This window comes from Uloborus diversus, chromosome 2, assembly GCF_026930045.1.
Source record: "Uloborus diversus isolate 005 chromosome 2, Udiv.v.3.1, whole genome shotgun sequence".
NCBI lineage: Eukaryota > Metazoa > Arthropoda > Arachnida > Araneae > Uloboridae > Uloborus > Uloborus diversus.
This window is the reverse complement of record NC_072732.1, coordinates 24,893,510-24,920,601: the sequence shown is the minus strand read 5'-3', so window position 1 is coordinate 24,920,601 and position 27,092 is coordinate 24,893,510. Positions and strand designations below refer to the sequence as shown.

The 27,092-nt window shown below is 35.2% G+C and overlaps 1 protein-coding gene across 1 annotated transcript in view; it reads right to left on the bottom strand.

The window, feature by feature from the left end:
• The window catches only part of LOC129235127 (unconventional myosin-Ia-like), a 343,494-nt gene that overhangs the window by 29,516 nt on the left and 286,886 nt on the right, over positions 1 to 27,092 (bottom strand). Inside the window, exons 19-23 of the mRNA XM_054868818.1 lie at positions 23,872 to 23,986; positions 16,187 to 16,308; positions 10,379 to 10,446; positions 5,850 to 6,066; positions 3 to 152 (exon numbers count right to left, since the gene is read on the bottom strand). Coding sequence (XP_054724793.1) covers positions 3 to 152; positions 5,850 to 6,066; positions 10,379 to 10,446; positions 16,187 to 16,308; positions 23,872 to 23,986 — 672 coding nt within the window. The remainder of the gene's footprint in view (positions 1 to 2; positions 153 to 5,849; positions 6,067 to 10,378; positions 10,447 to 16,186; positions 16,309 to 23,871; positions 23,987 to 27,092) is intronic.

Below are 27,092 nucleotides of genomic sequence, written 5' to 3'. Positions count from 1 at the left end.
ACCTTCCAGGCTTGGTAGTTGGTGGCCAGCATGATCTGGCTCCTCCTCATCTGCAGGAAGAGTCTGCGGTGTACCCATCCGCGGAAGACCTTCTGGATCAGTGTGGCCAGCTCGTGGAGGCTCTCGCTCCGAAACAGCTCCAAGTCGTACAGCTGGGAAAGAAAACAAGAGATTAAAGACTGACTGATAAATTAGGAATTGGGTCTAAACTGTACTAAAGACATCCGATGCAGACAGATTGTGGAGGCTCTCTCTCAGAAACAGCTTCAAGCCGTACGGAGAGAAAGAAAACAAGATATTGAAGACTGATTGTGCTCTGCATAAGGAAGTGTCTCTGAGCCATATTAAAGACACCTGAGACAGACAAAGCGTGCAGGCTCTCGCTCCGAAACAGCTATAAGCAATACGGAGAGAAAGAAAACAGGAGATTGAACACCGATGGGGCGCAGCGTGAGGAAGTGTCTCCGAGCTATATTAACCCGGGAGAACTCGCGGTACTTTTCGTTACACGAACGCTCGCGGGGGGTTCCGTAGGCCCGGAGTGGTTATTTCAGTAAATTAAGTCTGCAAAATAGAAAAAAAAAATGTGTTTTCAACACTGAATTATAAATTGATAAACAGCCTCTATAATATGTTTTAAAAAGTAAAGTTTAAGAAAGTTTTATGATACATAAATCTAAATCTTCTTCTAAGCATTACTAATGATCGCATTACTGTTCTGTGTCAACTTCTTCTCCATCATCTTCATTAAGGGAGTTCTCATCAGTTGAAACCTCAACCAACAAGGTCTGCAACCTCTTCATTTGATCTTTGTAGCTTAAATAGCGATGCATTTCACAACCTCTTCCTTTACATTCACAATCTGAAATGAAAAGCGTGAGCGGTCGCTCCGGGCCTCTGAGGCCCAAACCGGAATTTTCTGGGGAAAAGTGGGAATGTACATTCCTGAAAAGTATGTGGTCAGCATGTAGGTCTCCTTGAACGCAGCTATTGTGGACGTCATTCATTTCCGTTGAAGGGGTGATTTTTGACAGCGTAGTTTTGTAATGACCGGGCCTGAGAGGCCCGATGCGAGTTCTCCCGGGTTAAAGGGCCATGAGAGGCAGAGCGCGAAGCGAGATAAGGTGAGATCGTAATATGAGTATTAGAGTGCAACAATTTCAGAGCCTGAAATGCTTTATTTTTAAAAATATCCTTATAGTAAAATGCTCTATAGAACTTAACTACACTCATTAACAGATGAAAATAAAATAATTTCTTTTATCCTTCTTTTTCTTGGTTTCAAGCAAAAACAAAATTTAGCCTTTGTTTAGAAAAATTTTTCAATCTTCTGATTTAATTTTGCTTTAAAACATGTATGATTTTTTCATAAAATTAAGTAAGAAAATTCGGTTTCTGAAAATAAATCTAAAATCAAGACTCAAGGTAAAATAATCCTTAGTATTCCGCATACAGTTTCTATACCCTCCCCTAACTTCTTCCTTTCTTTTTGTTTCTTAATTTTTTGAGCAGTAAATATCACACTGCCTGCGAGAATATTTTCCCGATTGAAAAATGAGATACGGGGCTAGCAAAATAGCGAGCAGGAAGTCTAAATACTTCTGAAAATGCATACATACATGAAATAACGGAATGAAGTCCATAAGAGTTTTTAGTAGCGATACAGTTCCTTCATCAGTAGCATTACTTAAGAAGAAGATGTAGCGTTACAATTTTACGTAAGGTAGGCGAACACCCTAATTTTAAAAATAAGTCGATTTTGAGATTTTGATAAATTTAGAGAGCCCAAATGTTCTTTTTTCTAAACCTGCATTTTTAAAAAATTGGTGAATTATTGAGGAAACTAGAAGAAATGTACTAAACCCAAATGCACTGTGAAAGTTGAAAAATATTTTTCTTTCTTGATTTTCTTATAATGACGTTTTCAAAGTTTTCGTTTACGCCAACAGCTCTAGCAAAAAAACTATTAACTCTATACATTTGAAACTTTGCAAAAATGGTAATTGAAGAAATTTTTGTGATATAAATCTCTAAAAGCTAATGTACATGCAATATGTGGTTTTGAAAAAAATGACCAATTTAAGTTAGGGGGCCAAAAGAGGGGTTTTCGGGGAAATTTTTTGAACATTTGCCCATAAAACCTGTTTTTAGTTGATTAATTCCAAATTGGTAGGTCATATCACTCTCCGGTATCTAACGAAGAGATAGACACAAAAAGGTCTAAAAATTATTAAATAGTGAATGCACTGGAAATGTTTCGGAAATGGAAGTTTTCTGCAAAAAAAAAACGAATTTTTTACTAAAAACAAAATAGCAGAAAAGTAATTTTCAGCTAATTAATAGTCAAAATGTGTTATTAAGTCATTTTTAAGAACCGTTTAAAGTTTAGAAAGGGGCAATGAATATTGAAGAAAAAAGATTTAGGGTTTCGCTTACCCTATAACAAGGTATATAGAGAGGAGAGGTAGGTCAGAGAATGTAAACAAACAGCGGGCGGTCTCCGCGTGGTAAAAGCTGTGACGTAGACTGGTCCCCTTTTGACTGGGACCAGGCAGCTCATTGCTTAGTGATTGCGTAGCCAGCATGATAATTTCTCTCTTAGGCATGTATTTTTTAGTTTTCTGAAGAATTGATGCAATTTATGCGGAGCAAGAAATCAGTTATTGTCAGAACAAAGTGCAAACATCCTCTCAGATGTAAAATGAAAACCCGTACCATTAATTTATTTTTAAAAAAAGGGGAGAAAGAAAAGATTCTTACCTTTATACTTCGGATTAGGCCTTCAAAAATTGCTTTAACTTTTTTTGCTCCCGGGAATGAGTTGAATTTTTCTTTTCTGCATTGCGCTTTTTATTTAAATATTTGATGCGAAAAAATGTTCTAGCTCTGGAATAAGTCCGAAGGAGTTTCTTATCCAAGGAGGGAAATTTATCTTCTAGCATATTTTGAAGTTTAAAAATTACATGGTTGGATTTTGAAATATTTTCTTTTCCGTGAATGTTGACAAAGCAAAGTTCAAACTGTTTAATCATTTCTTCCCAGTTCTTTGTTGGAACTAACAATCCACCTCTAGAAAGTGTTTCAATCCAGCCACTTGACGTTGAAGAATTAGATTCTGCTAAATTTAAATGTTTCTAACGTGCTGCTAAATACCCAGCAAAGTAGCGTACAGCTTCCAAAGATTCTTCATTTTCAAAATTTACTGCAGAACAACTTTCGTCAGGAATATCACTGTCATCATCAACGTTTTGTTTCTTATTTTTTTCTAAATTTTGGGACAGGTCAAAAAAAAATTTAGCACTTAAAATTTTATCTTCATTTTCCGCAGAGATATTTGTATTTACTGGAGAAGGAAGTTTTGACCCTATTAAGAGCATTTTCAACCGGTTTTTAAAGTCGACAGGAGATGGATGTAAGTGAAACAATCCTAATCCACGAATTTGTGAAAAAAGATTTTCTAGTGCATCTTGATTTAGACGACTAGTCATCACGTAGGATACTCCTTCTTTTGACAAATCATCATAAAGTCCTTTAAGACTCCGAATTGATACAATGTAGCCTTTTTGAAATGGAAGAAGATGTTTTTTGTTTCCAATTCTTAAATTAGTAATCATGTTTTCCATTTTGTTTAGAACGGATAATTGCTCTGCATCACCTCTGAAAGCCGATCGGTTTTTTACTGTATTTATTCTTGTTCTAGAATTCAGAATATCAAAAGAGTCATTAACCGTCTCAAACAAATCTGCTGCAACATTTTCATTGGGGCATATGGTCTTAATTGCGCATGCTGTATGGTGTGAAAATAACTGCACAGCATAACATACTCTTTGTCTCTCACAGCCTTTAACTTCTAGATGCTTTGAACTTAATTTTGGGCAGAGTCGAAATTCATTATTGTCTTTTTTCAAAATGTCTTCAATAATTCCCTTACTGATAAAGGTATTTTCTAAATAAAATCCTTGGTCAAGAAAGTGATTGCGCAGTAGTTTTATTAAGTGTGGTACATCAGCGAATACCCAAACTTTTCTTTTGTTGTCAGTAGGATTTTCAAAATATGTTTTCTCCATACTTATGCCCATTTGTTTCCACAAGCTTTGATTTCCAGCACCTAAATCCGATACAATTGCAACGATGGTGTATCCTACTTCATATAGCATCAATATTATGTTATTCAAACAATCAACGGTCATTTTTTCATCAAAGTCATAAAAAATAGGCTGCTTCCAATTATGCGTCAGTCGCGCTAAAACAACTTGGGCTTTTTTATGGGGACCTAAAATTTTGTCCGCTGCATGATCGTAAAAAATGTCACTCATGATATTCATTTCGTCAAATGAAAGAATAGTTAATTTCTGGAGTTGCGAAAGATTTTTAGCTTGCTCCTTCATCATTGCAATAACTTGATTTAATATTCCTGGTGAACAATGAAAGTCCTTTGCCCAAGATTTTAAAGTACTAATACTTGGGAGGGGGAATTTAATTTCATTTCGCAAATAATCGTACGCTTTAGAAGACATAGATCTTAAAACCAGCGAACGTGCAATATCATCTGCCGACCAAGGTGTTTTCTTGTACCCATTCTTCAATCGTTGCAATTGCCCTGGAGTCAGAATAACAGACAATAATGAATCGATTGACTCATTAATTTTCTGCTCCATATTCGCTTTCATATCTTCTTCCTTTTTAGAAGCTTCTCTTAACAACTCCTTAAGTCGCGTATTTTCTTCTCTAAGTTGCTTCTTTTCTTCTTCTAAACGTAAAATGTAATCATCTTTATCCTTCAGTTTGTTTTCAAGCAAGGAAATTTTGCTGCACAAATTTTCATTTTCAAAATACAAATTTTGATTAATTAGTTTCGGGTCATCGTTCGTTTGCACAGTTGGAATTTCCTCTAAAACATCAGAAAGAGGAGAAGAAACTGTGGCGTTATTTTGCAAAAGTTCCTCGACATTCTTCTTCCATAAACGTTTCTGAGTCCGTGAACTTCTGTCATTACTGCATGAGTTTTGTTTTGATGGCAGATGCAAGGTTGGTAGTGCATCAGGCTTCAATCTTTTCTGCGATTTAGTCCCCAAAAGCTCGGATTTTAGGTCCCTAATGTAAGCATCGTCTTCAAAATGTTTGGAACAAATTCTTGCATTGTCCAGTAAAAATTTATCTTGACGCCGGCAAATGTTCACCCATTGCTTTTGAATATCATCATTTTTTGGAAACCGATGGAACATCACATCTTTACTTTTATTTCCATTTTTGCAATCAGCTATAGCGCAAAATACCATTTTTTTTTAGTGAACAAGGAATTTTAAAACCATGAAATAACTAGCAGATAAATAACGAACTTTCACCAGAAAGAACAAGCTCGAAATGCAGGATTTTCTATCTTCGCGCGACGAAAAAAGGATGCAGTTTAATTAAAAACACTCATATCGGGGCCCGAGGAATCAGCAGATGGGGACCGACCTACGTCACTGTTCTCGGAACTCGTTAGGGGACGGGGTTGCCGGCGATGTCTGACCTACCTCTCCTTTCTATATACCTTGACCCTATAAGAAAAAGCTGTATTGTTTAAACGTTACTAAACAAGTTGTAACGTTACTAGAAAACTTGATGGAAGCCGAAGGCGCCTAATAGAATCAATAAATCTTGTAAAACAACACAGGAAATGTCTTGAAAAGTATTTAGTGGATTTCCTGCAGGTTCACTATTTTTGGCTAATTAAAGTGGTTTGGCTATTTTTATAAATTTTAACCTCGTAACTCTGTTTTCAAGCAAACGGAAATAACCATTTATATTTCTTTGTTATCGAAAGAACTAAAAATTGAAGTGAATCGGAGGAGGAGGTCACTGACCGTCTTTCCGGTCCTGAGGAAGAGCTTGGTCCTGCCGAAGGCGTACTCGGAGGCATGGACGGGCAGGTCCCTCAGCAGGTGGGTGACGCCCTCGACGGGCAGGCCGGACCACTGCGGCCACGTGTGGATGGACAGCATCTTGTATCGGGACAGGAACGACTCGTAGTCCTGGCGGTGCGCGTAGCCAGCCTTGCGCATGCGCACCGTCTCCAGCAACCTGCCCGGAGAAACAACGAGATCAATGTTATTAATGGAAACATATAGTATCATATTTTATGTAAAATTAAATATTTTATTTCAATATCAATGTCGAATGCCCGGACCAATTTAAGGCATAGGCACATGGGGCACGGGCCCATGGCACTAAAATTTGAGGGGCACCAAGTCTGCCACTAAAGTTTTTAAAAAATGGAGAAATTTCATATCGCACTGCAGCAACACTTAAGTTATAAATCTAAAAAAATTCTCGTTTTATAAAAACATTCTTAACTTTATTATGCATTATAAAGGGGGGGGGGGTCACCAATTAAAATTCTTCACCAATTAAAAGTTGTCTTCAAAGGCCATAGTCAGGACCTGTTGAATGCTCAAACTGCCTAAAAGTACAAACTTCCTTTTTCTTTCGATTGGGGCTGCGTTATAGGATTTTCCGTTTGCAGTTGTAGTACGATCCCCCGAAATAGCATACATTCTTTCACGTGGAACCCATATTAGTGGATGCTATTACCATGACAATTTCGACCACCAGCTTTCCCAACAGATGGAGGCACTTGGGCTCTCTTCGATGCAAAACTGCATTGGACATTTAATTTTGCAACGAGTGCTGAAAGCGAAACGATTACTCGAAAGATCTTTTACCCGCCGCCGCATAATCATACGACATGGATGCTGTCGATTTTCTGCAAGTTGAAAATCCACCGATTGGAGCCAGCACTAGAGTTTCCGCACTACACAACTCTGTTGACAAAGTTTAAATTATTTTTTTAATCTTATTGTAGGTAAGCAAGTTGCAACATACGTTTATTTATTTCTTTTTTAATTGAGAAAACTTTTCACCTTAATCTAATCTTTAGTTTCCTTACAATTGGGCTACGTGATAAAGCCACATTTTAGATTTAAAAAGAACGCTATGCAATTTTAAAATGGAAAACACTTTTATTTCAGTGAAATAAGTAGTACGATCCAAAAGTTCAAGGACAATTTGTATAAAACCTTATCTAGAATAGTTCACATCACCGAAGCACATCCACCTTGAAAATTGTCATCTTGAGCTACTATGCACTTCTACCAACGTTCGTATAACTTTTGAAAGAACTCCTGGAAGCCATTTTTTTTGTAGTCTCCCGTAAGTCCTCCTGCGATGGAGCTTTAGCTTCATCTGACGAAAGAAATCGACGTCCCTGCAAATGATTTTTAACTGATGGGAGTAGGTAAAAGTCGCACGGGGCTAAGTCCGACGAAACGTGGTGTTATTTATTTGACATCCAATTGAAGCGTCTATCCTCAACATGGAAGTCGATTTCTTCACCACGATGAGGTTAAAGCTGCATCGCAGGAGGCGTTACAGGAGGTTGCGAAAAATGGCTTCCAGAAGGGCTTCCAAAAATTATACAGTTGGCTCTCTGTTTGACGACTTTCAAGTGACCACAAAAAATCGTTCTTACGTAGAAAGCATCCTTAAATAGAATGCTTTTAAAACTATAGTGGACCATCTGAGACCGTGAAAAAGCCGTCGTTAAATGGAGAAAGTCGTTAAATAGAGCGTCGTTAAACAGAGAGCCAACTGTACTATCGTTGGCAGAAGTGCATAGCCGCTCAAGGTGACTATTTTGAATGTGGATGTGCTTCGGTGGTGGAAACTCTTCAGGGTCGGGTTTTATACAACTTGTCTTCGAACTTTTGGATCATACTACGTAAAGCTGGGGGAGGGGAGGGGGTATAATAAAAAATGGGGAGGGGATACTAATTTTGGGGTACTAAAAGCAACTTTTGGCGTGTGTCTTTAACGACTTCTTCTGCAACATTTCACTTTCCTGATGCAATATTCAATCACTTTTTCTCTCGTTCACTGTAAAAACGATTCAGAAACGTTCATGGAAAATAATGGGCAGCTGATGTGCCCAATTTCTTACAGTAACATATTTTGCAAAAACCAGGAACTTTTTCCGCTAATATTGAGTAACCTTCCTGAAATTATCTCGGAAACCTCCTCAAAAATTCAGAAATCTTTCCTTTTGAAGCCAGTCGTGTCTCTTTAACTTTAGAATAAACTTTGGTAGGTATAATGTAATAGATTGGTCCCTTCCTGATTTATTAAGGAAGTTCCATAAGCAGTATTGCAAAAATGGCCAAAGCTAAGCCAGAATTGCAAACAGGTATCGAGAATTTTACTCGCTTGGAATTCTTGCAAAGCAGTGTAGTCCATACTTATTCGCTCCCTCTGGAAGCTTATAATCAGCATGGACGGGCCGTAAGTAGCCTAAAGCTGATTAACTTTATAAATACGCAAAGTAAATCTTTGAACTGGGTGCTAAAAACATTTTTTACACCAGTGAGAAGTGTGCATTCGTGCAACTTGTAGCTATTCAGGAAACTTTTTGGCAATGATACTTGATTTTTTCAGGAAGTGGATAAAAACCATTGAAATCCCGACACGTTACACTGAAATTCGTTTCAGTGACGTTTAGTAGCGTGTCGGAATTTTTTTTACAGTGTTACATCGATGTGAGCGATAGAGCATTGTCTACCCTTTGAGTTCTTGCACTGTGCGGCCTCTGCTAATATCTGTTTTTAGTTAAATACACAGAAGAAGCACAAGTTATAATAAGGGCAATCGATATAGCTAGGCAATTCTGGTTGAATTGTAGCACTAATACGAGAAAGTACGTATTCGAAAAAGAAGTGTTCTCAACCATTACATAAAACATGCTCAATAGATCAGAAGCGGCATTCTTGAATTGGAACATTTATTCCTTGTAATGAAGTACAAATATTTGCCATTTTGAAAATGAACAGTATTGTTTTATGAATCTTAAATGTGTTCTTCTTATTGAAACACTCAGTATTTAGAGGCTCAATCATTGAGAACATGCTAGGTACTGAATACAACTTTCTTCTGACGTCTATTGATAAATGATATTGATTGAAAGATTTGCCGTTTTACGTCAATTCTTTATCTAGTAGAAGCAGTCAGTACTTGAATCAGGTGTTTTTTTTTTTTTCTCTCTACAATGTGGTCCCAAATCTTTTGCAAACACCAAAATCAATTTAAAAGATGTATGAGTAATGGGGTTGTGTTGCTTTCAGTCAAAAGTACTATTTTTAGCCACTGAAATTGATAGAATAAGTGAAGGAAAAAAATAACATGAAACAAGAAAAAACTTTTATTTTCCCAACAGTTATTTTTTATTTAATTTTTTAAAAAGGTTTTGGAAATAAGGTGTGGTTTTTATGACGTCGCAAGTGATGTACTTCGGCGCGCTACTCCATTGTCGCGATAAATGTTTACGCTCTGCTGTCGACCGCGTTGTCAGGTTATGACAATTTGCGCTGTGCGCTAATGACATCAGTGAATAGTATTTCATGACTTGTGACGTCATGTGCAGAAGCGTAAAAAAATAAATTTCAATCTGCGCATTGATTGACATAATGGTTAAAAAATATTAAACATAGTCAAATTATTTAAAAAATAGTTAAATCCTACGTTTTTAAACATGCTCTTTCAGAAAAAAAAATACTTTTAAAATTTCGGAAACAACCCTATTCTAAACTAAAAGAAAATTTGAGGCCAATGTGATACGCTCAAAAACTTCATACTCCTTTTTAGAAGCAAACCTTTTGCTTATGCCGTTTCTGAATAAAAGATGGTTCTGGATGTTTAATTGACAGACAAACTATAAAAGGAAGCAAAATCACATGTTTGAAGAGATTTTTACTTGAAGAACAATGGGGTCATTTCCAAAATTTTAAAAGTATTTTTTTCTGAAAGAACATGCTTAAAAACATAGGATCTAATCTTTTTTTAAATAATTTGTTTAATATTTTTAAAAAATTACTTAAATCGGTGCGCTTATTTTTTTTTTTTGTTTCCATTTCTTGTCGCTGACATCACAAATGATGAAATGCCATTCAATGTTGCCATTCACGGTCCAAAATATTTAACTCGCATCTTTAGTCACGTGTATTGGCAACGATATGGTTGATAGCAAGCGTAGAGCGCAATTTTAATTCGCTTCTTGATTATCATGACGTGGAAACGCGGTACAAGAGCATCATTTGTGACGTCATCAAGACCACGCCTTGTTTGCAAATTCGGACATTTAAAAAAATTAATTAAAAGATAACTGTTGGGAAAATGAAAGAATTTTCGGGGGTCCATGTTATTTTCTTTGTTTATTCTATCAATTTCAGTGACTAAAAGTACTACTTTTGACTGTAGGAAAGAAACAACCCGATTGCATGAATAACGATCGAGTTATATAGAGGTATAGGTCGGTGAAAGAATAGGTTGCATTGAAAACTATACGCACCCTAGATACCTGACTTGATGCTGAACAAGCGCCATTTCAAAAATCATTGGCTGTTTCAGTTCATTTGGCTGAAAAAAAAGGAAAGAAAAAATAATTTAAAATTTGAAGAAACATATAGATGTACTTCGATGATGGGAGATTTTACTAAATTTCCGTGCCACCTAATGCTTACTAAAGACTAGAATACATAGAACATTGTTCATAAAATTAGCAATTGCTCTTAAATTTCAATAAATGTGCTTTTAGAACAATAAATGAGGAGTAATTTATCAAAATGGAACACATCCACATTCTAGAAAAATCATTTTATGAAATTTCTAAATCTTTCAGATGACAGTTATCAAATCACTTACTCTCAAGAAGTCCAAACGTGGAAAAACCTATTTTATTTAAGGGTAAAGTGTGGTTTTTTGATCAAAAGGTAACAAATCCGTCCTCTGCACGTTTTATTTTGAACAAAAGGGGACACGTCCTGAAAGAATCAGTAGTACGAAGACTTATAGATCCAAAGGAATACATGTCCAAAATCCTCAAATTTTAATCCACTATGCGACATGTCCTGAAAGAATCAGTAGTACGAAGACTTTTAGATTCAAAGGAATACATGTCCAAAATCCTCAAATTTTAATCCACTATGCGACATGTCCTGAAAGAATCAGTAGTACGAAGACTTATAGATCCAAAGGAATATATGTCCAAAATCCTCAAATTTTAATCCACTATGCGACATGTCCTGAAAGAATCAGTAGTACGAAGACTTTTAGATTCAAAGGAATACATGTCCAAAATCCTCAAATTTTAATCCACTATGCGACATGTCCTGAAAGAATCAGTAGTACGAAGACTTATAGATCCAAAGATATACATATCCAAAATCCTCAAATTTTAATCCACTATGCGACATGTCCTGAAAGAATCAGTAGTACGAAGACTTTTAGATTCAAAGGAATACATGTCCAAAATCCTCAAATTTTAATCCACTATGCGACATGTCCTGAAAGAATCAGTAGTACGAAGACTTTTAGATTCAAAGGAATACATGTCCAAAATCCTCAAATTTTAATCCACTATGCGACATGTCCTGAAAGAATCAGTAGTACGAAGACTTATAGATCCAAAGATATACATATCCAAAATCCTCAAATTTTAATCCACTATGCGACATGTCCTGAAAGAATCAGTAGTACGAAGACTTTTAGATTCAAAGGAATACATGTCCAAAATCCTCAAATTTTAATCCACTATGCGACATGTCCTGAAAGAATCAGTAGTACGAAGACTTATAGATCCAAAGGAATACATGTCCAAAATCCTCAAATTTTAATCCACTATGCGACATGTCCTGAAAGAATCAGTAGTACGAAGACTTATAGATCCAAAGGAATACATGTCCAAAATCCTCAAATTTTAATCCACTATGCGACATGTCCTGAAAGAATCAGTAGTACGAAGACTTATAGATCCAAAGGAATACATGTCCAAAATCCTCAAATTTTAATCCACTATGCGACATGTCCTGAAAGAATCAGTAGTACGAAGACTTATAGATCCAAAGGAATACATGTCCAATATCCTCAAATTTTAATCCACTATGCGACATGTCCTGAAAGAATCAGTAGTACGAAGACTTATAGATCCAAAGGAATACATGTCCAAAATCCTCAAATTTTAATCCACTATGCGACATGTCCTGAAAGAATCAGTAGTACGAAGACTTTTAGATTCAAAGGAATACATGTCCAAAATCCTCAAATTTTAATCCACTATGCGACATGTCCTGAAAGAATCAGTAGTACGAAGACTTATAGATCCAAAGGAATACATGTCCAAAATCCTCAAATTTTAATCCACTATGCGACATGTCCTGAAAGAATCAGTAGTACGAAGACTTATAGATCCAAAGGAATACATGTCCAAAATCCTCAAATTTTAATCCACTATGCGACATGTCCTGAAAGAATCAGTAGTACGAAGACTTATAGATCCAAAGGAATACATGTCCAAAATCCTCAAATTTTAATCCACTATGCGACATGTCCTGAAAGAATCAGTAGTACGAAGACTTATAGATCCAAAGGAATACATGTCCAAAATCCTCAAATTTTAATCCACTATGCGACATGTCCTGAAAGAATCAGTAGTACGAAGACTTATAGATCCAAAGGAATACATGTCCAATATCCTCAAATTTTAATCCACTATGCGACATGTCCTGAAAGAATCAGTAGTACGAAGACTTATAGATCCAAAGGAATACATGTCCAAAATCCTCAAATTTTAATCCACTATGCGACATGTCCTGAAAGAATCAGTAGTACGAAGACTTTTAGATTCAAAGGAATACATGTCCAAAATCCTCAAATTTTAATCCACTATGCGACATGTCCTGAAAGAATCAGTAGTACGAAGACTTATAGATCCAAAGGAATACATGTCCAAAATCCTCAAATTTTAATCCACTATGCGACATGTCCTGAAAGAATCAGTAGTACGAAGACTTATAGATCCAAAGGAATACATGTCCAATATCCTCAAATTTTAATCCACTATGCGACATGTCCTGAAAGAATCAGTAGTACGAAGACTTATAGATCCAAAGGAATACATGTCCAAAATCCTCAAATTTTAATCCACTATGCGACATGTCCTGAAAGAATCAGTAGTACGAAGACTTTTAGATTCAAAGGAATACATGTCCAAAATCCTCAAATTTTAATCCACTATGCGACATGTCCTGAAAGAATCAGTAGTACGAAGACTTATAGATCCAAAGATATACATATCCAAAATCCTCAAATTTTAATCCACTATGCGACATGTGCTGAAAGAATCAGTAGTACGAAGACTTTTAGATTCAAAGGAATACATGTCCAAAATCCTCAAATTTTAATCCACTATGCGACATGTCCTGAAAGAATCAGTAGTACGAAGACTTTTAGATTCAAAGGAATACATGTCCAAAATCCTCAAATTTTAATCCACTATGCGACATGTCCTGAAAGAATCAGTAGTACGAAGACTTATAGATCCAAAGATATACATATCCAAAATCCTCAAATTTTAATCCACTATGCGACATGTCCTGAAAGAATCAGTAGTACGAAGACTTTTAGATTCAAAGGAATACATGTCCAAAATCCTCAAATTTTAATCCACTATGCGACATGTCCTGAAAGAATCAGTAGTACGAAGACTTTTAGATTCAAAGGAATACATGTCCAAAATCCTCAAATTTTAATCCACTATGCGACATGTCCTGAAAGAATCAGTAGTACGAAGACTTTTAGATTCAAAGGAATACATGTCCAAAATCCTCAAATTTTAATCCACTATGCGACATGTCCTGAAAGAATCAGTAGTACGAAGACTTATAGATCCAAAGATATACATATCCAAAATCCTCAAATTTTAATCCACTATGCGACATGTCCTGAAAGAATCAGTAGTACGAAGACTTTTAGATTCAAAGGAATACATGTCCAAAATCCTCAAATTTTAATCCACTATGCGACATGTCCTGAAAGAATCAGTAGTACGAAGACTTATAGATCCAAAGGAATACATGTCCAAAATCCTCAAATTTTAATCCACTATGCGACATGTCCTGAAAGAATCAGTAGTACGAAGACTTATAGATCCAAAGGAATACATGTCCAAAATCCTCAAATTTTAATCCACTATGCGACATGTCCTGAAAGAATCAGTAGTACGAAGACTTATAGATCCAAAGGAATACATGTCCAAAATCCTCAAATTTTAATCCACTATGCGACATGTCCTGAAAGAATCAGTAGTACGAAGACTTATAGATCCAAAGGAATACATGTCCAATATCCTCAAATTTTAATCCACTATGCGACATGTCCTGAAAGAATCAGTAGTACGAAGACTTATAGATCCAAAGGAATACATGTCCAAAATCCTCAAATTTTAATCCACTATGCGACATGTCCTGAAAGAATCAGTAGTACGAAGACTTATAGATCCAAAGGAATACATGTCCAAAATCCTCAAATTTTAATCCACTATGCGACATGTCCTGAAAGAATCAGTAGTACGAAGACTTATAGATCCAAAGGAATATATGTCCAAAATCCTCAAATTTTAATCCACTACTTTTAGGTTCATGTACTTCGATAAGAGAATATGAGAAGGTGAAATATTTGGGTTTTGGTGAAATTGGACTTCTCAACATTCAAGTTTTAGTTCAAAAGGGCACATATCCAAAATTAAGATGACGATATCTCCTCGTTATTTTTCACACAAACATTTCTTAAACTGGACCATGATTTGCTGTGCTTTTGTGCTCCATTCTGTTCTCAGAGAAGTTGATAAAACTAGTTTGCTCATACCCTACTTCGTTTTTCTCACCTCCTGAACATTTTTAGAAAACGGATATGTTCCCTTTTGATAAATTAGTCCTCAAATGTATCTTCGCGTAATTTATTTGCTTTTAGAGAACTATTAGATTTTGTTCATGCCAAAGAACAGAATCTTTATAAATTGAAGGTTTCAAGAACCTTCATACCGCTACTTAACTACAAAATAATTCAGTTCTAAATGCTGGTCTTTTGTATTTTTAATGTGTAATATTATTTTACAGAAATATTGTTAATCGCAAAGCATTATTTAGATTATAAATGAAGTGCCATAAGTGGTTATCTTCATCTGTTTCAATTTTGTACTACAGAGCCAGACTAGCATAAGTCCAAAAAAGGTAATCTTCAGGTTATTATGACCTTATTTATGTCGAATCTTAGTCTGCACCGATTCAGCACCACGAAATTCTGCAAAATAAATTCCTTTATAATTTTTTACAAGCGTAAAAGAGCACATCCTTTGTATGTACCAGACGAAAGTTTTTTCGCTCTCCTGCAAATTAAAAATGATGTAAACTTATGCTGATCTGTATTTGAGGTACAAAATACGGAACGAAGTTTTATAAACGATTTTCGTACTGCGAGGAAATTGATCTATTTACAGGGTGCGGAGAAAGTTCCCACAATTTTGTTTAAAACGTTTTTTTGGAGGTAAAATTGTATGTTGGCGATTTATTTGGCACATATATTTTATTGGCATTAAAAGTATTTGAGGCTTAATCATTTGTTCTTTGTTAGTTCATTGAGTTAGTGAGCTATGAATCGTGAAAATGTGCGTGTTACTGTCGTTGAATTACACAAGAAGGGAATGAAAACAGCCGATATTATTCAAACGACTGGATTCAAGAGTAAAACAGTCTATGACGCTGTGAAACGCTGCAAGGAGACTGGAGGGACTGGCGACCGTCCACGGAGTGGTCGTCCAACCACTACAAAATGCCTGGAATGAGATAACGGTGGATGCGGGCGCGAGTATCGTCGGCAATTTCAGACTGCGGCTCCGTAAATGTATTGAAGCCCAAGGAGCCAATTTTCAACAATTGTTATATTTTTTTTTGTTTAATGTCATTATTATTGTTTCAATAAAGAGTTTTTATTGCTTTAACTTGTTGATCTGTTGAATTATGTGTTAGTTACAGCCTTTGTTATATTTTTTTTTTGTTTAATGTCATTATTATTGTTTCAATAAAGAGTTTTTATTGCTTTAACTTGTTGATCTGTTGAATTATGTGTTAGTTACAGCCTATTGAAATATCTATTAAAATTGTGGAACTTTTTCCGCACCCTGTAGTCCTGGTAAAAATTTCCCATAAAGACAATATTATCTTTCACCAGTTTCAGTCACATTTCACTCTTCTTCAAGTTGCATCACAAATTAATGTCGATGCATAGTAATCTTTAAAGGGGAAGAAAAAAGTAGGAACATCACCTTAATGCATCGAATGTAGGTGGCGTTCCTTCCCTGAAGACTCTTCATAAGTGCTCCAACCGATATCCTGAACTGAGTGGCAGTCGTGGTTGGCCTTTTGAGTGTGGTCCTCCTGGGATTCCCTGCAGAAAAAGACAAAAGTGCCATACAATTGGATGCCCTTAAGACTCATTTCCAGAAAATTGTTTTAGCCCTTAAATGCATGATTTTTAAAAATACTTTGGAATGTGTTCTTTGGCTTTAAACTTCTGTTCGAGTCAATAGAAGAGAAAAATACTTTTTAAAAAACATAGTTTAACTTAGGTATATGATTTATGATTAAAAAAAAAAACACTACGCAACATCGGACTTCAACAGAAAAAACAACAAATAATTTACCACCAAAAGTCAACAAAACATTAATAGAACTTGTAAAAATGCCTTAGTATGTAAGTTGTAAAAACTTTATTCGTCATAGAATTAAAAGTAGTCCTTTTAAGGCGCACTAAAAGTCCTACATTTGTGAATGCCAAAAGAAGAAATTATCTTTGTTTTCCATCATACTGGCGCGTTTACAAGTTTAAAATTTGATTTAATAGCACCTTCAGTGGGTATTTTCTCGGTTATTGGCAACTACAAAGTTTGAATTAGGGCTTACAGTATTTTAGATAACTAAATTGGGTGTGTTGCCAAATGGCAACACGATGCATTTAAGGATTCAAGAAACAATGAAAACTTACACATTTCCTCAAGATCATTAATGGTTGTATTCATTAGATGATTCGACTCTTTAGTCAAAGAGTCAAATCTCTGATAAAAGCCTTCTTTAATCAATAAAGAGAGCTTCAATTGGTGGTTCAGGTGTATGCTCAAATGTATAATACTTCGGTTAATATACCGTAAGAAATTATCATCAGTAGCTGATAATGAACTAAAAAGTTTTTTTTTTAACGATAGCAACTTATCAAAGTAAAACCAAATGAATTGTATAAGATGTATTAGACAGATAAGGACAGAGAAAACAATTTTAAAAAGTTCGTTTCTGTCTAAAAGCTCGACAAAATTTCTGATAAATGATCGATCTTTTGCTTTTCTACCGCCGCTGATATGGAAATTTTTACTATTAGCTAGCATTTGCGAGTTAAAATGTTTCTATATGTAGGAAATTGTATATGGCTAAATTCTGGCAGAAAGTCTCATACTGTTTATCCGAATTTTCCAAAATCATTGTTTAACTAGATCGCGGATTTATTCCCAAGTTCAATAAGTTATTTTCGTCATATGAGTATATGCTTCATCATCAATGGTTTCTAAATTATATTTATCCCTTGAGACTGTTTAAAGTCAGTACTGGCTTCTAAAGATTGAAAAACAGGAACGGGTGCAATAATTCTTCATTATCAATGGTTGCTAAATTATATTTATCCCGTGAGACTGTTTAAAGTCAGTATTGGCTTCTAAAGATTGAAAAACAGGAACGGGTGCAATAATTCTTCATAAGAGCATATGCTTCATTATCAATGGTTTCTAAATTATATTTATCCCTTGAGACTGTTTAAAGTCAGTACTGGCTTCTAAAGATTGAAAAACAGGAACCGGGTGCAATAATTCTTCATAAGAATATATGCTTCATTATCAATGGTTTCTAAATTATATTTATCCCTTGATAATGTTTAAAGTCAGGGCTGGCTTCAAAAGATTGAAAAACAGGAACGGGTGCAATAATTCAGAATCTAGTTCTGAAATTTGTTTGAGCCAAGGCGCTAGTCTGGAAAGTAGCCTTTATTTGTACTGAAGGACCGCCGAGAAATAGTACAAAAGTTTCATAATTAATAAATCAGTATTTATTAGTGAAGTTACAGCATAGTTTTGCGACCCCTCTGTAAAGACTTGAAGGCGATTCGGGGAGTCACACAGGGCACCGTTTCAGGGCGGACGAGAAGCCATGCCAGCCTAGTCGGAAACTAGGGGGTCGAACCTTTAGGCGATCCAGCTCAGAACTGAATTAGTATACGTTTTTCAAGTTTTATGGTGGAAGAGGGTTTGGTAATCAAACTGACGTGGCGTCAGTCCACAGAAGACATTCAATTTCTCCAGAAAACACACTTGCTTTTAAAATTGCAATATAGGTTTACTTTTTTGTTGTTGTAAATATAACTTATTAAGTTAGAAATAAATTTTCTATGATAGTTGAAAATGTTCATACATTTTTTTTACAGTACCCAGTATTATAAAGAGATTACTATTAAGGCTTTTTGTACCCTTTCCTGGGATATACATCAACGAAGGGAATAGGAAATGTTGCGAATACCTTCAACAGAGAGCCAATAGACTGTTCTTACGGATGTGGTAATGACAGTGTGCACGCTCTGGCCTTCGTCTCCGATTTCCCCTACGCATAAAATCAGTTATTTCGGACAATGATATACCAGGATATTCGGCATATTACAGAAATGACGAGATGAAAAATAGCTGCAGTGCTTCGGAGAAGGCCGAAATGCTCCAATTTTATCTACAACAATGGAGCCCGTCCTCTGTTGAGAACATCTAATTGTGTGCTTGTAATTTGCGTGAAGGAATGGCTGTTTGACATCAAGTACAAGGAGGATCTACTTAAATCTTTGCTTGGCTGCAAATGGCTTGTGCATCCAAGGCCGATCAAGCTACATCTAGTTTTCATTCGGCTTCACTGGTTCAAAGGCTATATTTTCAAGGCAGTTTAAAGCACAAAATTATGGGGGCTGTTCTAGTCCCTTATTCTTTTTAAAGATTTGCTTTGTAGAAGAATTAATGAGTGTATTTAAACTTGATCTGGAAGAGTTTCTAAATGTTTACAAATATGCGGCAAAAAATCAAAAGCGTAGATTTGGGACACCTGTTGTCTGCTTATTGTTGTAGGACAAAAGTCGATTAATAGTTAAGTGAATGGCTGGAAACAAGTTTTTTTTTTTTTTAAATGAGTACAACAGTTTTATATTTCAATGTTGAGCCAATGACAAATAATCTATTAGGTTGAGTAAACAATCCAGTTCCGCTGTAACAGCAAAAATCTCATCAAGCGTTCGGGAACCCAACCATCCACTATCAGTGGCTTTTGATAAATCATAGGCCCACTAAATTTCGCTTACGCTTATAGGCCGTGACAATCGCTGAAACTCATATCAACATTGAATCCCTGTTTTCCATTACGTTTCAATTGATTGGTGGATCCACAGAACGGGTTCAGTGCCTCTTGCGGTCAAAATGGGCAACATATAAAATTTCGAATTTTTCGATAATTTCAAGAACAGATTATAGTTGCATCATTATAACACAGAAAAGTCATAAATTGTCAAGGCCCGTAAAGCGTCAGCGCCATCTAGTGGGGCCATGGACAAACGCATAATTTCGTCGATGCTTCGTACATGCCGAAAGTAACATGTCCCAATAAAACATCTGTTTTTACTAAACCATAAATCAAAGTTAAACAACTGCTTTCTTAGCTCACAGTTTAGTTTCCACATTGCATTCGATTTGACCAAGAACTACATAGTTAAGGCACACAGTTGCAATACAAACCTCATATTCTCTGAGAAGTAACGAATATGAGGGAATATAAATGAGAAAATAAAAAATAGAAATGCTATAATTTAGTCATCAATGTTGTAGTATTCGTCCCTGGGGAAGGAGTTATTTTATATCTTTGAAAAATGTTCATAAGCATTGTACAGTAACTTTGTTCTTACTTAATGAAAGACAATGCATGCAAAGTAATTTCTATACTAGAAATTTTTCTTTTGTTCCCAGAATTCGGTGGTATTAACTTAGACCAAACCAGTTACTTAAATATATTTTCAGAAATAGGTTTCTTTTCTTAACTGCGTCTGTTTCCAAACTGCATCAGTTGAAAAAATGAGTAGCTCCGAATATTGACTGAAAATAGAGAAATTCATAGTTTTCAAACCCAGCTAACAGAAACAACGAGTTATGTTTATTGCGTCCTGAAAAGTTAGCTATCACGGAGTTAAATGGTTTACAGTATGAGCCATCTATTTGTTTGAAACTAAAAATATCGCTCATTGCACTTTCTATAATTTTTTTAGTTTGCCTTCAAAAGTTTAATTTTCCTAGTGTATCGTAGTAATTTCATTATATTCATATTCAATTGTTTTATGCCATCCCAATTTTGTGATGAAGCAAATCTTTTTAATTACCAATAGTTAATTTATGTCTTTAATGTGTGACTACTCGACAACTTATATTTTTCAAATCGAAAATCTATTTTCCTGCTCAATCAAAATGACATAATAATATGCATATTGTTTCTTAACACTTATGAATTTTTCATATTTTTTGACTGCCAGCGCATCAGCGAAAATTACCCGTTATTCGAAGCAGAGTAGCTATGTTTCATCTCGTCAAAAACTAACTAACTACATAAATGTATGCAAACTACCATTCTTAAAACAAGTATAAAGCAAAGTTTTGCAACAAAAGATTTTCGTTGTTTTGTTGATGACTTCATTCTTTGAAATAAAAAACACTTTTTTAAAGCGCACATGCAAAAACAAAACCATGCTTACCATAGTTTTCTCGGATATTTTGTTAATAATTAGGTAAAAATTTTAATGATGATAGAAATATTGTGCAGAGAGGAATTAGTTAAAAGTTTATGTCGTTCAGCACAGATCACCGCAAGGAATAAAATATTTCCCTAGTCTTCAAAACAGGTGGGTGTAATTTATGTTGCAAGTGAATGCCTCAAATATGTTGTTCTTTACGAAATTCTCAGTCAACGAATAGAACTTACGGTCTTTTTTCAAGCGACAAAATATTTTCGATCTTGTTCTTAGTAAAAAGAGTAAAACCCTCAACAAAAAGAACCATTTCCCTTGATACTGACAGAAATAGGCTTGAAGTTCATGGTCTGTTCGGTTAAAATTGAGAAGAAATTTGCAAAATATTGATCATTTATTACATTATCAAGCAGTTTTTTCTTCTAAAATTTTTCAGCCTCATATTTTTTCCAAGTTGCTCCCATTCTGTATGCAAACAAACGAAAAATTTTTGAAATTATAAACACAATGCTGAAGCGGTAACAATATGATCCATAGTTTGGAAAACACTATTAAACAGTTTAAAACGTTAAATCATCATAAATCGACTCCTGCAGGAGCTATAGTTTTAATGATTTAATCCATCAAAAAATCAGTTAAGGGAATAAAAAAAAACAATTTAGAGGAATCAAAAAACCCACTTTCTTTTTACGTCATAAAGTGTTAGTAAAACTATTCAAGAATAAGATGCTAAATTTTCAGTGAAAAATCCCGATTAGACCCGATGCTATGAGCACTTAAGTGAAAGTGGAGATTCGAAAACGTTCACAGCAGCTTTTTTCAAACGTGTTTTCTCGAAACAACATTTTTTTTTCAACTAGTGGGAATTCTAGTTCAAAAAGTTATTGACCAATTGTTCTGAAAATTTGTGTGAAAATCCTTTATTCAATTATACTCTATATGAACTGAACTCTGGGTTAAAAAATATTTTTTTAATGCAAGAAATGTGAAAAAAATATGGCAGAAAAACATGACATTGTAATCAAACACCTCAAAAACATAAAATTTTCAACTTTTTTGATCACAATTAGGTTCAGAAATTTAGGAAATACGTTGTTTGAGAGAAAGAAAAAGTGTAATGATTACAGATAAAAATTATAGCTTCGGTAATTCCCACCAGCAGCGAGCTCTGATGACGACCGTGCACAGTGTACTTCAAAAAATGAATAAAATATCCTGCAAGTTTGAAAAAATTCTGATTACGTCTTATTTGTCAAAAAAATTCACGAAAAACACAAAACTTTCGACCTTCAAAACTGGTTTCCCTCCTTTAAAAGAAAGAATGAAAGACAGACCAAAGAGTAAAAACCCGACTATATGCTTTTAACAGTAAATTAAAATGTACAAAAATCGTAGTTGAGTGTTCTGGGGCAGAGTTAACACCAGCAATGATGAAGAGGACCTCCTACGGGAGCGGGAGCGTAGGTTACGGTTCTACGTTGATACATGTCAAAGTTTTTCTTGATTTTATTTATGAAACCCAAGACAAAGAGTGAAAACAAGTTTTTGAACGGAAGTACTACTTAAAAAAAAAATGAAAAGAAAGAAAGAAAAAACATTAAAAAAAAAGCCTTGAGTTGAGCCCATGGAACACTAGGGTGACGGAATCAGTAACAGACATGCTTAAGATATCGCTCTTAGGTTAACTCAATTTTCTGAGAATTTTAATATATTTAGACTTTTAAAACTATTTTTCTACCTCGCAACTACATCTTATCTAACGTTTGGCTGCTTCTGGATCCTCTGGATTAGTTAATTCTATTTTTATTTGCTCAATTTCGAAAAAAGGTTCGACCCCCAGTAACAGACACCGACAATTCTGATGATACCCAGTAACAGATAGGATGATAAAAGGATGAGCAATGGACAGACTTCCTCTTTTATCTTCAGATTGTGCAAAAGTTCTTCATTTTAGATCTAAAACCTTAGTAAATTCAAATGAACGTGAAACACCAGCTGACCTCGTGGTAAATGCTCATAACCTTCCACCACTGCCTTGCAAATACCAACTCGCTCATAAACTTCACTCTGATAACACTAGATGGTTGCACCTTATCCACGGGTCACAGATACATCAATTTTACCCGCCTAAAATTCTTATTATTAGAATCCAAGCTTACGACTGTCTGTTACTGGACCCTTGTCTGTCACTGATGCCGTTACCCTAGTTGCAGGAAAATCTTCAGAAATCTACCTAGCAATCATCTACCTCAAGAAATCTACCTAATCGGCAAAAGGCCTACTGAAGAGAAAGGAGACAAGTTTGCTATCTTATTACAAGCAATGACTAATTAACTAAGCATTTACTTTCAGGTCCAGAACAGTACCATTCGGATCCAGAAATTTTTGTAAGGGGGGTCAAGTTTCAATGGCTTCAACATGTTATACGTCCCATGTAAAAAGTGTCAGTTAAGCAGGGGTGGCAATACCCCCAAGATTATTGGTGCACCCCCTCATATGGAACGGAGCACCCCTTCCCCAAATGAGATCAAAACTCTTTCAACTTGCACCCCCACCTCTTAAATTTTTCGATACCTGCGCCATGGATCATACTGCTCCCTTTAAAAATGACCAAAAAACTCAAAATAGCAATAGCCCAGTAATCAAACTCAGCCAATCCATTGAACTATGACCCGCTTAGAAAAAACACCTAACAGAAGCAAAAAAGCAAAAAAAAAAAAAAAAAAAGTTTACATTGATTCCTGTACTAGTTTTTCGGATGTAAAAAATTGAAGTTTAACATCAATCATAATAAAATTCTTATCACAGGGGGGTCGGCTGACCCTTTGACCCTCCCCTGAATCCGCCCCGGTTTACTTTTTAAAGTATTCTACCTACGCTTTCAATTTCGCACCTATAATATTTTAGATGCGTCTTTCGTCATCCGCAGAACAACTTTTCATTTATTATGGATTACTACTTGTATTTAAAATCATTCAGCACAACTTATTGTTAACAGAGGGAAAACAAACTTTGTACTATGTTCAAAATTACGTTCACGACTATGCAAGAATTCCTTTATATGCCATTCTTTTTTGTTAATGGCCTCTCCCAACTTTTTTTTTAAATAGAAATTGTGGAACATGTCGATGAAAGTTTTTCTGCACTTACCTTCAGGGAAGAGGGTTTTGAGTAAGGGTTGTCCCGTTCGGTACATTGCTTGGGACAGATCTCTGTGAAGGATATCGTTGTTCTTGTCAATAAAACCCGTTACTGAATAAGTCACCTGAAAATGAGTATCAGTCATCAGTCAAACGTCAAATGAATTTCTACACGTTAGGGCCACCCTTATGAAAATGGTCTATAGAATTCTATTTTTGAAAAAATCTATAGAAATACCTATATAGAGTTTTATAGAGTTATGGCCCACTTTTCTATAGGCCGTTTTCTATAGTATTCTAGAGTGAGAACTTTAGACTTCTATAAAATTAATTCTATATACTTTTTATAGAATGCTATAGAGTTATTTTTATAGAATTCTATAAAAATATCCTATAGAAAATTGGGCCATAATTCTATAAATTTCTATACAGGTATTTCTTATAGAGCCTCTATAGAAATACCTATATAGAGTTTTATAGAACTATGGCCCACTTTTCTATAGGCCGTTTTCTATAGAATTCTAGAGTGAGAACTTTAGATTTCTATAAAATTAATTCTATATACTTTTTTATAGAATGCTATAGAGTTATTTTTATAGAATTCTATAAAAATGTCCTATAGAAAATTGGGCCATAATTCTATAATTTTCTATACAGGTATTTCTTATAGAGCCTCTATAGAAATACCTATATAGAGTTTTATAGAATTATGGCCCACTTTTCTATAGGCCGTTTTCTATGGAATTCCAGAGTGAGAACTCTAGATTTCTATAAAATTAATTCTATGTACTCCTTATAGAATGCTATAAAGTTATTTTTATAGAATTCTATAAAAATATCCTATAGAAAATTGGGCCATAATTCTATAAATTTCTATACAGGTATTTCTTATAGAGCCTCTGTAGATCTTCTTATTGAACTTCTATAGATCATTTTATACAGCCTCTATAGATCTTCCTATACAGCCTCTATAGATCTTATTAAGGGCTTTATAAATCCCAATGACAATGCTGTACATAATCAATATATGTTTGACAAAACCAAATTATTCTTAAAAATATTAGATGCAGCAATTTATTCCAACGATTACACATTATTGTTAGATAGAGAACCAGATTAAGAAAAACAGTGAACTGGTAGAGCTGTAAACAAATACGTTTTTATTTAATTTGTCCAGAAGGGGAAAAAAACTTTATGACGCTCAAACCTTTAAATTTATGTGCATATACGTGTTTTAGTGCTACAAAGAATTTTTTTTTATAATGCAAAAGATGTGAGGTCATAGATGAAAACTTTCAAAATTATTACTTAGACGGCTGAGGTTAATAAAGTTATGTTAAGACAAATTTGCGTGTAATTTTACCTATCTTTGAAGATTTAAATCTCAAAGAAAACTGAACTAACTATTTTCCTTGAACTTGAATTTTAAAAAGTCAATTTCTGTTTATCAGGTATGAAACTTTGTGATGGTGGTTTTTCTTATAGAGGAAAAACTATCAAACAAAATTTAGCAATATCGACGTTAATCAAAATATCGTAAATATTCACAATCATTACTTTTCACCCAAATATTGTTTCGTCTCAAAGGCTGCAACAGGATTAACTATACCTGAGGGAAAAAGCAGCCGCCTGACTGACATAAAACTGACAAAGAAGCAGAGCTATTTAACCCCTTCAGTCGGAATTTCGAAACACGTAACGAAAAATGTTTATATTTGGTACACAGTGTACTATGGTGAAGAGTGTGTTATAAACCAAATTTCAAGTCTGAAGGCAAAAATTAAAAGAGTTAAGATGCGTGCAATATTCCGGACTTATATAGTTTTGAAATTAATATTTGGGATTAAAAACGATGAAGTATCAAACTTCATTGTAAAATGTTCTCCAAACAATCATAAAACATAATATAAGCATTTGAAATGATTAAGAAAAAATTAATTATTTTTAAAAAATCGGAAAAAAAACCACCGCTTTTGAAACGGGAATCCATGGTTGAAAAAATGAGCCACTCTATATCTCTCAATATGTTAGTGTTGACAATCCCAAAACAAAAAATTCCTTTACAGATAATAATAAGCTGAATTTGAAGAGTAAACTACAAAAAGAAAAAAAAAAATCACACAAGTAATTTAATAAATTATTAAATGAATAGCAGCTATACATGAAATACACCGCCAACTCAGTCATTTCCAGCCAAAGACTGCAGTTTCGTGCTTATTAGCACTCATGAAGCCCGGCATAGGAAAGTGACTGAGCTGGAGATGGAAAACCTAATTTACTGAATATACGATGCCTTGCCATCAATTTTCGAGTTGAACCGAACCATTGCTTCGGTCACTCGGCTGGTTTGTGCTAATTCTACATTAGCTACCAGTTTGTTGGTCCTCTTGGCTTCCTTATGAGGTTTTCCATCTCCAGCTCAGTCACTTTCCTATGCCGGGCTGATGAGTGCTAATAAGCACGAAACTGCAGTCCTCGGCTGGAAATGACTGAGTTGGTGGTGTATTTCATGTATTTCTGCTTTAGCCCTGGCTAATGGTCGGTAATTTACTGAATATGAATAGCAGCTGTTTAAATTTCATGTCCGTATACCAGACGCCAGTTCTGAAGGGGTTAAGCAGCAACCGAAGGCGGCTGCTTAAATTGATCATACCTTCGATATAGCAGCCTTAATAAAATAAGTCGCCAAAAGCGGCTGCTTAAATGTCTCTGCAGAAAACGATGAATTGCATAAGAAGCGAATTGAACAAAAAGTCAAACCACCTAGCTACCGAAGGCGGCTAGTGAATAAATAAAAGACGAAAATCTAGATGCACGTTCCTGGGTAGTACCTGAGGCGGAGGCTCGCACCTCCCAAGTCTTGTCATTGGTGGGATGGATCCTCCGGAGAGGAATAAGCTGATTGGTCGGCAAGTTAAGCCGATGATGTAGGAGCTTCCCCTGGCGGTCAAAACATGACTAAGAATTTTGGAGTCCAGAAATGAATTTAAAAATGAAAAAGGGGATAAAAATGAAAAAAAAAAAAAAACTTAGTCCTCATCAATAAAGATTTGGACTAAAGTTGAAATTTTGCCTATAAGGTTTTCCTGACTTTTTAGAATAGGGAAGTTGCATGAAATCAGTAATTTTGTTGCTGGAGTTAGGCTCCTTAATATTAGGGGTGGAATGCTCAGGTAAATTACTGGAAGTGGCCTCAGAGTAGGAAAATCCTGCTCTGCGGCTAGCACCGCT